This window comes from Balaenoptera acutorostrata, chromosome 11 (assembly GCF_949987535.1).
Source record: "Balaenoptera acutorostrata chromosome 11, mBalAcu1.1, whole genome shotgun sequence".
Lineage (NCBI taxonomy): Eukaryota > Metazoa > Chordata > Mammalia > Artiodactyla > Balaenopteridae > Balaenoptera > Balaenoptera acutorostrata.
Genome location: NC_080074.1, coordinates 60,159,634 through 60,173,320, shown reverse-complemented (window position 1 = coordinate 60,173,320; position 13,687 = coordinate 60,159,634). Strand labels below are relative to the sequence as shown.

Below are 13,687 nucleotides of genomic sequence, written 5' to 3'. Positions count from 1 at the left end.
GTAGTATACTATGTACTTAGAAAAGACAAAATCTTTCCTGGTACTAAATGTATGACAGGATTTATCATGTGGGATCTTGCACAGTGTACAGATGCACAGTGTTCTTGATAAGAATTTTATAACAAACACAGAAGTGACTTTCTTCACACTGTTTCTTTTCTTCTTCTCTTTTTAATCAAAGCGGTATTTTTATTTTTCTAATTTGAGTTGAGAACACACAGGTGGATGGTTCAATGAATTTTCACAAAATTAGTACTTCTGTTACAGCCACACAGGTCAAGTAATAGAACATTATGAGCACTGTAAACAACCCACTAATACCTTTCTCAATCGTGGACCTCTACCTCCTCCCCAAAGGTAACCAGTAATCTTTTGTAGCAACCTAGATTAGTTTTGTCTCTTTAAGACTTTGTGTAGATGGAATAATGTAGTATGTGTTCTTTTGTGTCACAATATTATGTTTATGAGATTCATTCATGTAATTGTGTGTAGCTATAGTTTGTTTTTGTCACCGTATAGCATTCCGTTACATGAACATATCTCAACTTATTTATCCATTCTACTCTTTGTGCATGTTTGGGTTGTTTCCAGCTTTTGGCTATCACAAATAATGCTGCTGCAAACCCATCTTATGGTGTACATTTTTTGTTGTTGTTGTTAAATACCTAAAATGGAATCTATGGGTATAGAGAAGGTGGATCTTTATCTTCAGTAGATAATGACAAACTGTTTTTTTCAAATTGATTGAATAAATTTACTCTTTCAATAGCAGTGCTTGATTGTTCTTGCCAACACTTGATATTGTCAACCTTTTTCAGTTAAAACATTATGGTGGGTGCATAGTGGCATCTAACTGTGATAAACAATTGTTGGCTTGAGTATGTCAACTGAAAGAAAAACACACAATGTAAGAGCTGTGAGTTGAATTTATTCAAGGTCTTACTGAGGACTATAGCCTGGGACTAGAGCCTCTCAGATAGCTCTGAGGAACTGCTCCAAAGGGGTAGGGGGAGAAGCCAGGATATGTAGGGTTTTGGCTAGGGAATGTGTGTAGTCAAGCATACATCTTGGTAAAAGGTTACTACTAATCATGAGGATCAGATATCTTAGTTAATGATTTTAGTGCTTTTCTCTGTATGAGAAGATGCAAGAATCTGGGTTCATTAAAATTTTCCCCCCTTAGATATCTCTGTCTATCTAAGACGTCTGTTTTTCCAAAGCATAGAGTGCCTTATCACATTTTTCATCCTGAATTCTTTTCAGGGTGTACTGCCGGTCAGTGACTGCAGAGGCTAATGACTTGATCCTTGTAGAACTGGATGGTGGGCTACATTCTTTGTTTTAAAGTAACACCTAGTCTGTATGCCCAATGTGAGAACAAAGAATGTCATGATGGATCTATTGGTCCATGAATCCATGTGCTGTTTATAGACTCACTCTTAGGATCAGTGACTAGACTGATTGGAGCTTACAGACAAGCCCAGGTCTGAAGATTTAAAAGAAGGGAATAAAAGCTATTCTTTACTTTGCCATGTGCTATAGTGCGGAGAGAGAAGTCCTCTGCTTGAGACTGAAGAAAGTCAGGGTGAACCAGTATGGCCCAACGTCGTGATAAAAAGCAGATAGAAATGACTAAGGATGTTGCTATACCTGGAGTTGCACATATTGTGAAAAAGTGGAAGTGGTAGGGCTCAGGGATAAAGGCCCAGAATGGCAATAATAAAACAACCACCAAAATAATACTAATATTATCTAACAATTACATAGTGCTTTACATGCGTTAACTCATTTAACTCTCCCAACAAATCACTGAAGGGTTCTTTTCCCATTTTGAAGATGAGCACACAGGTAGAGAGGTTAATTCACTTGCCCAAGGCCACACAACAAGTAAATGGTAAAGCCTGATTTGAACCCAAGTAATATGGCTTCAGAATCCATGCTCATATATCTATGTTATCCACAAAGTCAGGGTTGGGGGCAGGGGAACTCATGCAGAGAGATTCTTGGAAAGGAATAAAAGGAAAAGTAGGCAGGGAATTAGCCAAATAGTCTCATTGGTATCATAACAGACTCCAAAAAAATTGTTCTGAGAAATGGAATATGTTCTGCACTGTTGCTGAAGAGGAAAATCATGGAAGCCTGAAACACCTCCAGGTTTGGATATGAGAGTCTTCAGCACATCCCAAGCACAATGACTAGGTGGGGAAGCCCAGTTTAGCAGAGAGCCTAAAGCACTGAGGATTGCCAATCTCCCTAGGCCTTTCCCTTGGTTTTCCCTTTCATTTTCACACCTGTGTCAGGTCTTTATGGTTGCTCTACTGAGAGACAGATGACATAGTATCATGGCTAGTTTCTGCTGGGTTTCCAGGTTGTAGAGAAACCAATCAGAGGTAGTAGTCAATATTAACATTTCTAATATCGGTACCAATGGCTTGTGACCCTATGTTCACCCCAGATTCCAAGGCAACCAGAGAGGTCAATTCATGGGGCCCCAAACCTTCCTGCTTCCTCCCTGGGGCCCTGTCACTGACCAAGACCTGGGCTGGTGAGGATGGGATCTGGAGACTGATGATGGGGAAGGAGGAACAAAGAAGGGACACCCTGGTGGGTGCTTAGGCAGAGATTAAACCATCTCTACTTCCTCCTGGAGCCCCTGGACACTTCCTACTTCTCCACACCTTTTTATACCTTTCTTTGCTCTTCCCCTAGACTCTCCTTTTTTCCTCCATACTTACATTGCCCCATCCACAAAAATAAATACCCTTCCCTGGGAGAAGAGCTCACTCTGCTAAGTGGGGAGAGCAGAAAGGGAATCTCAGGCTGGGGGATGGCCAGATGACCTCTATAGTTCATTGTAGATAGTCCCAGGATGAAGTCTCCAAGACAGAATGGGCCAATGACTTCACTGTTGGTAAAGAAAAGTCTCAGGGGAAACACCTACAGAGTCATGTTTGGATTTGAGCATCTTCATCCCAAGGAGGTGGCTCAGTGAAGACACCTGCTAAGCAGAGCTCAGCTCTCAGGATTGCCCATCTCTCTGAGGCTTCTCTCAGGCTTTCCCTTTCTTTCTCCCAGCCTCCTTCAGGTTGTTCTAGTTGTTCAGCCTCAGGACTGATGACACAGGTGGATTTTCCCCCTCTTCTTTGCAAACAGCCATTCTAACATGAAATGATAGGTTTGATTTGCATTTCCCTGATGATTAGTGATGTTGAGCATCTTTTCATATACCTGTTGGTCATTTATATGACTTATTTGGAAAAATGTCCATTCAGATCCTCTGCCTATTTTTTTTTTTAAAGATCTTATGTGGCCAATTTACTAGTTTTTATTTATTTATTTATTTATTTATGGCTGTGTTGGGTCTTCGTTTCTGTGCGAGGGCTTTCTCTAGTTGCGGCAAGTAGGGGCCACTCTTCATCGCGGTGCGTGGGCCTCTCACTATCGCGGCCTCTCTTGTTGCAGAGCACAGGCTCCAAACGCGCAGGCTCAGTAATTGTGGCTCACGGGCTCAGTTGCTCTGTGGCATGTGGGATCTTCCCAGACCAGGGCTCGAATCCGTGTCCCCTGCATTGGCAGGCAGATTCTCAACCACTGCGCCACCAGGGAAGCCCCTCTCTGCCTATTTTTTAATTGGATTTTTTTTTTTGCTATTGAGTTTTATGAGTTCCTTATATATTTGGATATTAACTCCTTAACAGATATATGGTTTGCAGATATTTTCTCTCATTCTATAGGTTGCCTTTTCATTTCGTTGATTGTTTCTTTTGTTGTGCAGAAACTTTCTAGTTTGATGTCCCACTTATTTTTGCCTTTATTGCTTTTGCTTTTGGTATCATATCCAAAAACATTGTTGCCAAGACCAATGTCAGGGAATTTTCCCCTGTGTTTTCTTTTAGGAGTTTTATGCTTTCAGGTGTTACATTTAAGTCTTTAATCCATTTTGAGTTAATTTCTGTGAGTGGTGAAAATAGGGTCCAATTTCCTTCTTTTACATGTGAATATTCCACCACCATTTATTGAGGAGATAATCCTTTCCCCACTGGCTTCTTTATCAGATATTAGTTGACCATATATGTGTGGGTTTATTTCTGGGCTCTTGATTCTGTTCCATTGGTCAATGTGTCTATTTTTATGCCAGTACTATATTGCTTTGATTACTGTAGCTTTGTAGTATAGTTTGAATTCAGGAATTGTGACGTCTCCAGCTTTATTCTTCTTTCTCAGAATTGCATTAGCTGTTCAGGGTCTCTTGTGGTTCCATAAGAATTTTAGGATTGTTTTTTCTATTTCTGTGAAAAATGCCATTGGAATTTTGATAGGGATCATATTGAATCTGTAGATGGTTTGGGTAGTATGGACATTTAACAATATGAATTCTTGGGACTTCCTTGGTGACACAGTGGTTAAGAATCCACCTGCCAATGCATGGGACATGGGTTCAAGCCCTGGTCCGGAAAGATCCCACATGCCAGGGAGCAACTAAGCCCGTGTGCCACAACTACTGAGCCTGCGCTGTACAGCCCACAAGCCACAACTACTGAAGCCCACGCTCCTAGAGCCCGTGCTCCACAACAAGAGTAACCCCCGCTCACTGCAACTAGAGAAAGCCCACGTGCAGCAACGAAGATCCAATGCAGCCAAAAATAAATAAATAAATTAAATTAAAAGAAAAAAACCAAAAAAGTAATATGAATTGTTCTGATTTATGAATATGGGATATCTTTCCATTTGTTTGTGTCTTCTACAGTTTCTTTAGTCAAGTCTTGTAGTTTTCAGTGTATAGTTCTTTCACCTCCTTGGTTAAATTATTCCTAAGTATTTTATTGTTTTTGATACTATGGTAAATAGAATTTTTCTTTTTCTTTTTCAGATAGTTCATTGTTAGTGTATAGAAATGCAACTGATTTTTTCTGTGTTTCTTTTTTTTAATCCTGAAACTTTACTGAATTTTTCATTAGTTCTAACAGTTTTTTGTGGAGTGTTTAGCATTTTCTATATACAAGACCATATTATCTGCAAATGGAGACAATTTTACTTCTTCCTTTCTGATTTGGATGCCTTTTATTCTTTCTCATGCCTGATTGCTCTAGCTAGGGCTTCTAGTACTACATTGAATAGGAGTGGTGAGAGTGGGCACCTTGTCTTGTTCCTGATCTTAGAGGAAAAAGCCTTCAATCTTTCACCATTGAGTATGATGTTAGCTGTGGGCTTGTCATATATGGCCTTTATTATGTTGAAGCATGTTCCTTGTATACCCAATTTGTTAAGAGTTTTCATCCTGAAAGGATGTTGAATTTTGTCAAATGCTTTTTCTGCATCTATTGAGATGATCATATGATTTTAATCTTTCATTCTGTTAATGTGCTATATCACATTTATTGATACATTCTTGTGTATATTCAACCATCCTTGCATCTCAGGGATTTGAAACTGGGAATTTTCCTAGGACTATCCCATCTAATTACTAGGTCCTAGGACATCTGCCTCTTGCATATTTCAAATTCTTCCCTTCCTGCTCATACCTGTTTCATGTTCAACTCTTCTGCCTCCTGTCTGTCTTTGCTCAGATGTTGCTTTCTCAGTGAGGCCTACTCTGATCACCATATTTAATGCTGCAAACTGCCCCCCCCTTCAGCCCTCTTGATCCCCCTTACTCTGCTCTTTTTCTTTTTTTTTTGGTTGTGAGGTGTGGCATGGGGGATCTTAGTTCCCTGAGCCGGGATTGAACCCATGCCCCCTGAAGTGGAAGCGTGGAGTCTTACCCACTGGACCGCCAGGGAAGTCCCTGCTTTTTTTCTTTTTTCCAAAGTGCATACCCTCTTATAACATATTTATTATGTCTATTTTATTTATTTAAAAACTTTGAGGTGTAATTCACACATACAATTCACCCATTTAAAGTATACAATTCATTAGCTCTTAGTATATTCACAGAATTGTGTGACCATCACTACAATCAATTTTAGAACATTTTCATTACTCCCAAAAGAACTCCCTTACACTTTAGCAGTCACCCTCCCTATTTTCCCCCAACTACCCCAATCCAGTCCTAGGCAACCACTCACCTACTTTCTGTTTCTATAGGTTTGCCTATGCTGGAAATTTCATATAAATTGAATCATACAGTATGTGATCTTTTTCAACTAAGCATAATGTTTTCAAGGTTCCAGTGCAGCTATACCATTTTACGTTGCCATCAGCAGTATATGAGTGGTCAGCACCTAACAGTGCCTGACACATAGTGGGTGCTCAAAAAATGTTGATTGAATGCATAAATGACAAAATTCAGGACACAATCTACATTCTTTTTTATTTTTTATTTTTGGGTGCGTTGGGTCTTCATCACGCAGGCTTTCTCTGGTTGTGGCGAGCGGGGGCTACTCTTCGTTGTGGTGCGCAGGCTTCTCATTGCGGTGGCTTCTCTTGTTGCAGAGCACGGGCTCTAGGCACGTGAGCTTCACTAGTTGTGGCATGTGGGCTCAGTAGTTGTGGCTCGTGGGCTCTAGAGCGCAGACTCAGTAGTTGTGGCGCACGGGCTTAGTTGCTCCGTGGCATGTGGGATCTTCCCGGACCAGGGATTGAACCCGTGTCCCCAGCATTGGCAGGCGTACTCTAAACCACTGTGCCACCAGGGAAGTCCTACATTCTTTGGTATGCCAACCAAGGGCGTTCATGATCAGGCCCCTACCTGTCTTTCCAGCATCACCTCTTGCTACTCCATGGCATATAGCCTTATAAACCTCTGTGCCGTCTCCCATCCTGTTCCTGCTGCCTGAGGTATGCTTCTCTTCATTCTGCTTAGTGCGCTGAGCTTCTGTTCACCTCTAATGCTACCTCTTCCATGACACCTTAGGCAAAAATAAGCACTTTCTCTTGCTGTCCTTTCCACATTTTCTTAATAATTTATTTCTATTTTTATATCCCCCACTAGCTCTGTGAGCTCCTTAAGGGTAGGCACTAGGTTACACTCATCTCTGTATTCTCAGCACTTACCCAGAATTTGGTGCAGATTTGATATTTAATAACTGCTTGTTTCAGTGAACGAGCAGAGGAAATAGCAAGAGCAAAGCCCTAGAGGCCAAAATACACTGGCAGGTTTGAGAAGCAGTGAGTTTCCTAACTAGACTGCAAGCTGACATTTGTGAGATGGACTATAGTGGAGGGCCTAGAAGCATCTGGTGAGGAGTTTATCCTGTATTTGGTGGACCACTGGGGACTGCTGAAAGGGAATAGCATGACAGGCCTTGAGAAAAATTCATCCAACAGTGGTGTGTAGAATGAACTGGAAATGGGGAGATAATTTAGGAGGCTTTAGGCCAGGTAAGAAGAGTGAAGGTAAAAACCAAGGTAGAATGTAAGGAAGGGCAGAGATGTAAGAGATAATATTAAAGAATCTCTAGGGTTTGGAACGTGACTGAATATGAAGAGTGAGGAAGATGGAGGAGCCAAAGACTAGTCAAAGGCTTTGTACCAGGTACCAGGCAGAATGGTCAGGGTGAGTAAGCACAGTCTTGGCTTACACTTGCTTCTCTGTGTCTTCGTGAAGTTAGACACTTTCTAAATATCTATAGAGAAGGAAAAAATTTGTAGAAACACTTACTATATATTATATTATAGTTGCTACTTTCAAGAAAAAGAAAAATAATGCAGGAAATAAAATGGTGATGTACAACCATAGTTGATCAATTGGGTACAGTGGCACTGTTTTCTGAATATATATTAAAAACAAACAGGCTCTTCCAGAAGTGGTAACTGTTTATTCAGTTCAGCTATATACTGGACCAAAGCCCTGAAGTAGGTGCTGTGTATAAAGATGAATCGGTCACAGAACTACCCCAGGAGTACCAGTCTAGCTGGAGAGATGAGCTACACAGAAGAGGTATGAATAGATTGTTATGGGAGAGCAGACCTGCTGTTGATAATTCAGAGATGGCTTTATATGGAGGAAGTGTGATTTGCTGAGTCTTGCAGGACAGGTAGTATACTGACATGCATAGATGAGCAAGAAGGGCATTTCAGGCAAAGGGAATGGTGAGACCACAGATCTGGAGCATGGAAAGAGCAGAGCATGAATAAATGGAGAGCAGCAGGCTGTTTGGTTTGGATGGAACATAGGCCATGTGAGTGGGAGGAGCGGGAGATAAGGTTGAGGCCCAATCATGGATTAAGATGATTTAGATTTTATTTAGTAGATTGGATGCTTTTCAGGTAGTGACATCAACAGAGCTGTGCTTTAGGAAAATTAACCAGACAGCACCATGTGGAGGAGAGGGGAAGGGACTGACACTGTGGGGATGGTGAGAAGGCTTCTATGATAGGCCAAGCAAGAGGTACTGAATGTTGAAGGCTTGAACAATGGATGTGGCCATAGGAATGAAGGGGAGGGGACAGGTGCTCCAGATACTAGAGAGCTAGACTCTACAGCCTCGTCTCCTGAGGGAATGCATGGGGCAATGAAGAGGAAGTGTCAGAGCCTTAAGACTAAAAAGTAATACAAATAGAAATTGGGAATACTGGAGGAGAAACAGTTTTAGGAGAAAATATGATGTGTTCTATCTCGGATATATTGAGTTTCTGGCTACACAGCTGGCTGGAGAGTACTTAAGGAAATTAGAAATACAGGACAGAACCTCAGAAAATGGTCAGGTCAAGGGATATAGATATTTGAAATAGTCAAGGCATAGTCAAGTCATATCTCCAGGTATTTGATTAATGTTCACTTTTGGCTCACGTTTTGGGATTCTGCCTGGCCTGGCATATTTCTCCTGCAGGATTAGTCTTCTTGCTCTGTGATGGTTGAATAGTAATACCTAGAGAGGCTGTGGGTTCCAAGCTTCTTCCTAATGGGGGAAATGGATTTTCATCTTTGACTGGCATCAGGAAATTACCCTTTTAGTCAGTAAACAGGCAGGATGAAGCTCTCTCTGTTACTGCAGTGCACCAGAGAATGACAGTTGGGCAGAACAGAGGCAGCTGGCTAGAGAACACAGAGCTCTCAGATTGGAGAGAGCAGAAAGCTTGGGGGAGGGGAGAGAATAGGGAGGTGGGGGGAGAGGGAAAAGGAGAGAAAGAGAAGAGGAGGGAGGGAGTATTAAATGTCTCTATCCACTCCTTTACCCCCTTCACTGCCTCCTCTAATTTTATTCCCCTATACCCTTAACAATTCTGGACCCAATTACAACAAGCAATTCTCTGCAACACCAGCTAGGTGTCCCACAATTCAACTCAGTTCTGACACTAACTACCAGGAGACAGCATCAGATTCCATAGGTTAAGGGTTCAGTCCTACAAGACTACCCTCTTCACCCCTCACTTCAGACACCAGTTGCAAGCCCAGATTATCATCTGTGCTTCTGACGGACTGGCTATAGATTGGAGGATCCAACGACCCCATCCTTGGGTTCGATTAATTTGCTAGAGTGGCTAACAGAACTCACAGAAACATTTTACTTATCTGGCTACTAGTTTATTAAAAAAGCATACAACTCAGGAGCAGCCAGATGGAAGAGATGCTTAGGGCAAGTTATGGGGAAAGGGCGCAGAGCTTCCATGCCCTCTCCAAGTACACCACTTTCCCTGAATCTCCATATGTTCACCTGGAAGCTCTCTGAACTCTGTTCTTTTTGGTTTTGATGAGGCTTCATTACTTAGGCATAATTGATTTAAATCATTAGCCATTAGTGATTAAACTCAATCTCCAGTCCCTCTCCTTTCCCTGGAGGTGGGACTGAAAGTTCTAACCAGTTCGGCCCAGTGTGGGACTCTACTGGCAGTCTTTGCTCAAGGACCCTCATCAGCCTAGCTGAGACTTTCTCAGGGCTGAACTGTAGTTAAAGTTTCTTCCTTTTAATTCCTTCTTTCTTCTCTCTCTTCTTTCAGAGGTGTCAGACATGTATTGGCACCTATTCCTGAACTTTCCCCCTTTATTCTCTATAGGTTTCCCTCAATGAGTCCCTTGCATGTCTAGTTCTGTCTTGGCATCTGAACCAACACACAGGGATATTGACAGGACCTGCCTTATGGGGCTGTTGTGAGAATTCAGTAAGTTAATATATGTGAAATGCTTAGAACAGGGCCTGATACACAGCAAGTGCTATGCAAGCGTTAGCTGCTTTTGTTATTATTTTATTATGCTTTAGATCTCAAGTTATATTTTACTCTCACTAGGAAACTTCTCAGATCTCCCTGGACTGGCTTGGAAGCTTCTCCTGAATGCTCCAACAGCATCCTGCCCTTACTTCTATTATGGTTGGCCCTCCATATCTACGAGTTTTGCACCTGCAGATTCAACCATCCACAGATCAAAAATATTAGAAAAAAAATTTCCAGAAAGTTCCAAAAGGCAAAACTTGAATTTGCTGCATGCCAGCAACTATTTACATAGCATTTACATTGTTTTTATAACTAATTATCGATACATAGTATTTACATTGTGTTTACGACTATTCCATAACACTTAGATTGAATTAGGTATTATAAGTAATCTAGAGATGATTTAAAGTGTACGGGAGGATGTTCATAGGTTATATGCAAATACTATGCCATTTTACATAAGGGATGTAAACATCTTCAGATTTTGGTATCTGTGAAGGGTCCTGTAACCAGTCCTCTGTGGATACCAAGGGACAACTGTATATTGCATTGTCTTCTTGTCAGTCTTTACACTTAGACTGTGAATTCAATGAATAATAGAACTTGTTTTGTTCACTTATGTGTATCAGTGCCTAACATCATGTCTGACTCATAGTAGATGTTGAATTGATGTTTGTTGAATGAAAATGATGGTTCAGTGGAGGCTTAACAGATGAGTATTATTTGTCAAGTGGATGAGAGCTGGGAAAGAAGGAATTGTAGAGAGAGTTGTATACTGAGGCATGAAAAGCCTGTACTGTGTGGAGTACTGCAAGGTGCTTGTTATGACTAAAGAGTAGGGTGCAAAAGAGGTGTGGTAAAAGAGAAAGCTAAGAAGGAAATCAAGGGCCAGAGCACTGGGAAGACCTTAAAGCCAAGCTAAGGTAGGCATTGTGTAGGCCTTAATCATAAGGGCTATCCTACTGGGCTCACACCCATCTTTGACCTCTACCTATGACTTTATGAGTCATATGTTAGTTCAGCCAACAACTATAGATTGCCCCAAATGGTGGATGTTTCTCTAGAACTACATATAGAAAGGTAGGCATCTCTGAACACTCATTTCAATAATGCATCTGATTGGTCTATATTTACAAACTGCTTTGGCTGCAATGTCTCACCCAAACTGCTGGGTCTCTTAACTAATCTCTTTGCCTTCATCCCACCCCTCCCTGTTTAATCCATCCTCCACTCCCACTGTGAGACAGATCTTTCTAAAGCTAAATCTGGGCATCTTAGTCTTCAGTTTAATACCTTCTAATGGCACACCCTTGTTGCCTATAAGATAACATCCAGATTCCTTAGTGTGACCCACAGGACCCTTCCTAGTCTGGCCCTTCACTACCTCATCTTCCATTTCTTCCCCTGTGTGCTCTCTGCATCACCTGAACTTCTCGTAGGTATCAGGAAGCTTTATGCTGCTCACCACTCCATTCATGTACACACTATTGCTGCCTGGAATGTCCTTTTATCCTTGTCCACTTTTTTTTTTTTTAGAATTTTATTTATTTTTTTGTACAGCAGGTTCTTATTAGTTATCCATTTTATACATATTAGTGTATATATGTCAATCCCAATCCCCCAATTCATCACACCACCACCCGCTCCGCCACCCACCTTGTCCACTTTTTGAACTCTTAACTATTTTGTTGGAAGTAGTTCCAAAATCACTGCCTCTGTGAATCTGTTTCTAACTTTGCAGGCAGTGGGTCACCCTCCTTTATAGTCTCATTAGACCGTATATACTTTTGTTTGGCACCTACCACATTGCAGTGCATTTGTTTGGTTACTTCCCTGACTCCCCCCTCTAGACTATGGCTAGAGAGTAGGACCAAGTATTAATTAATACAGAGTCCCAGCACTTAGTGCAATGCCTGGCACATAGTCAATACTCAGTAAATACTAGTTAAAGAAAAAAGGAAGGAATAAAATGAAAGCTCTTCTTTTTCTTTTCTTTTTATAAAAAATTATTTATTTTTGGCTGCGTTGGGTCTTCGTTGCTGCGCGCGGGCTTTCTCTAGTTGCGGCAAGAGGGGGCTACTCTTGATTGCAGTGCGCAGGCTTCACATTGCAGCGGCTTCTCTTGTTGCGGAGCACGGGCTCTAGGCACACAGGCTTCAGTAGTTGTGGCACGCAGGCTCAGTAGTTGTGGCACACAGGCTTAGTTGCTCCGCAGCATGTGGGATCTTCCTGGACCAGGGCTTGAACCCGTGTCCCTGCATTGCAGGTGGATTCTTAGCCACTGCGCCACCAGGGAAGTCCCTCTTCTTTTTCTTTTGAAGGCGGTCCCCTCACCATGTGGCTGTACCTGGCGGTCCTCGTGGGCCTGTACTACCTCCTGCGCTGGTACCGGGAGAGGCAGGTGGTGAGCCACCTCCAGGACAAGTTCGTCTTCATCACGGGCTGTGACTCAGGCTTCGGGAACCTGCTGGCCAGGCAGCTGCACCTGCGAGGCTTGAGGGTTCTGGCTGCGTGTCTGACGGAGCAGGGGGCCGAGCAGCTGAGGAACCAGACATCAGACAGGCTGGAGACAGTGATCCTGGACGTCACCAAGACTGAGAGCATCGCTGCGGCCACTGAGTGGGTGAAGGAACGTGTGGGGGACAGAGGTATGGAGAAGTATTTTCTTCTTTCATTTACTTAGGAATGAAGATGTTAAAGTTTTATGTGTATATATATATTATATATATATAATCTCAAAAGCAGGGCTTGAAAAGCTGGCTTTGTCATTTGAAGGACAGTTGTGATCTTCTGCAGTGTTTCATTTTCTTAACAATGTTTACATTGAAAAATGAACTCAGTAGATTTGAGGCTGTTATCTCACCTTGCAAGTGGAGTATTTACAACCGCAATTCTTTATGTCTGAAGAATTTTCAAGGTGTTCTTAAGAATCTGATTCTTCTTCCCTTGGCTACTATCTAAAATATAGACATCCCTGGAAGTCAGCCTTTGGTCCTCTTCTGTTTTTAAAAAAAGTTTTCATTTTATTTTACTTTTTCTAATTAATAGACTGTATTTCTTAGAGCAGTTATAGGTTTATAGAAAAGTTGAAAAGTACAGAGTTCCCATATACAAACCCCCCTCTTACAGTTTCTCCTGTTATTAATATCTTGCATGTGTAGTACATTTATTACATTGATAAACCAATATTGATACATTATCATTAACTAAAGTCCATAGTTTACATTAGGATCCACTTTGTGTTGTACGGTTCTATGGGTTTTGCAAAGTGTAAAATATCCTGTATCTACCGTTATAGTACAATATAATGTAGAACAATTTCAGTGCCCTAAAAATCCTCTGTGCTCCACCTATTCATCTCCTCTGCTCTCCCCACCTCCCCCCAAACCCTGGCAACTACGCAGCTTTTTACTGTTTCCATAGTTTTACCTTTTCCCAAATGTCATGTAGTTGGAAGCATATTGTATGTAGTCTTTCAGACTGGCTTCTTTCATTTAACAATATGCATTTAATGTCCCTCCATGTTTTCCTGTGGCTTGATAGCTCATTTCATTTTATCACTGACTAATATTCCATTGTATGTACCACAGTTTGT

The 13,687-nt window shown here is 41.6% G+C and overlaps 1 protein-coding gene across 7 annotated transcripts in view; it reads left to right on the top strand.

The window, feature by feature from the left end:
- LOC103008169 (17-beta-hydroxysteroid dehydrogenase type 6) overlaps nt 1-13,687 on the top strand; it is a 33,875-nt gene that overhangs the window by 9,828 nt on the left and 10,360 nt on the right. For 6 of the 7 annotated variants that reach the window (XM_057557467.1, XM_057557466.1, XM_057557468.1 and 3 more), the window contains one exon: nt 12,414-12,740. In XM_057557467.1, coding sequence (XP_057413450.1) covers nt 12,414-12,740 — 327 coding nt within the window. Of the gene's footprint in view, nt 1-280; nt 358-12,413; nt 12,741-13,687 lie in introns of those variants that run through there. The other variant, XM_007179627.3, reaches the window with a different exon arrangement.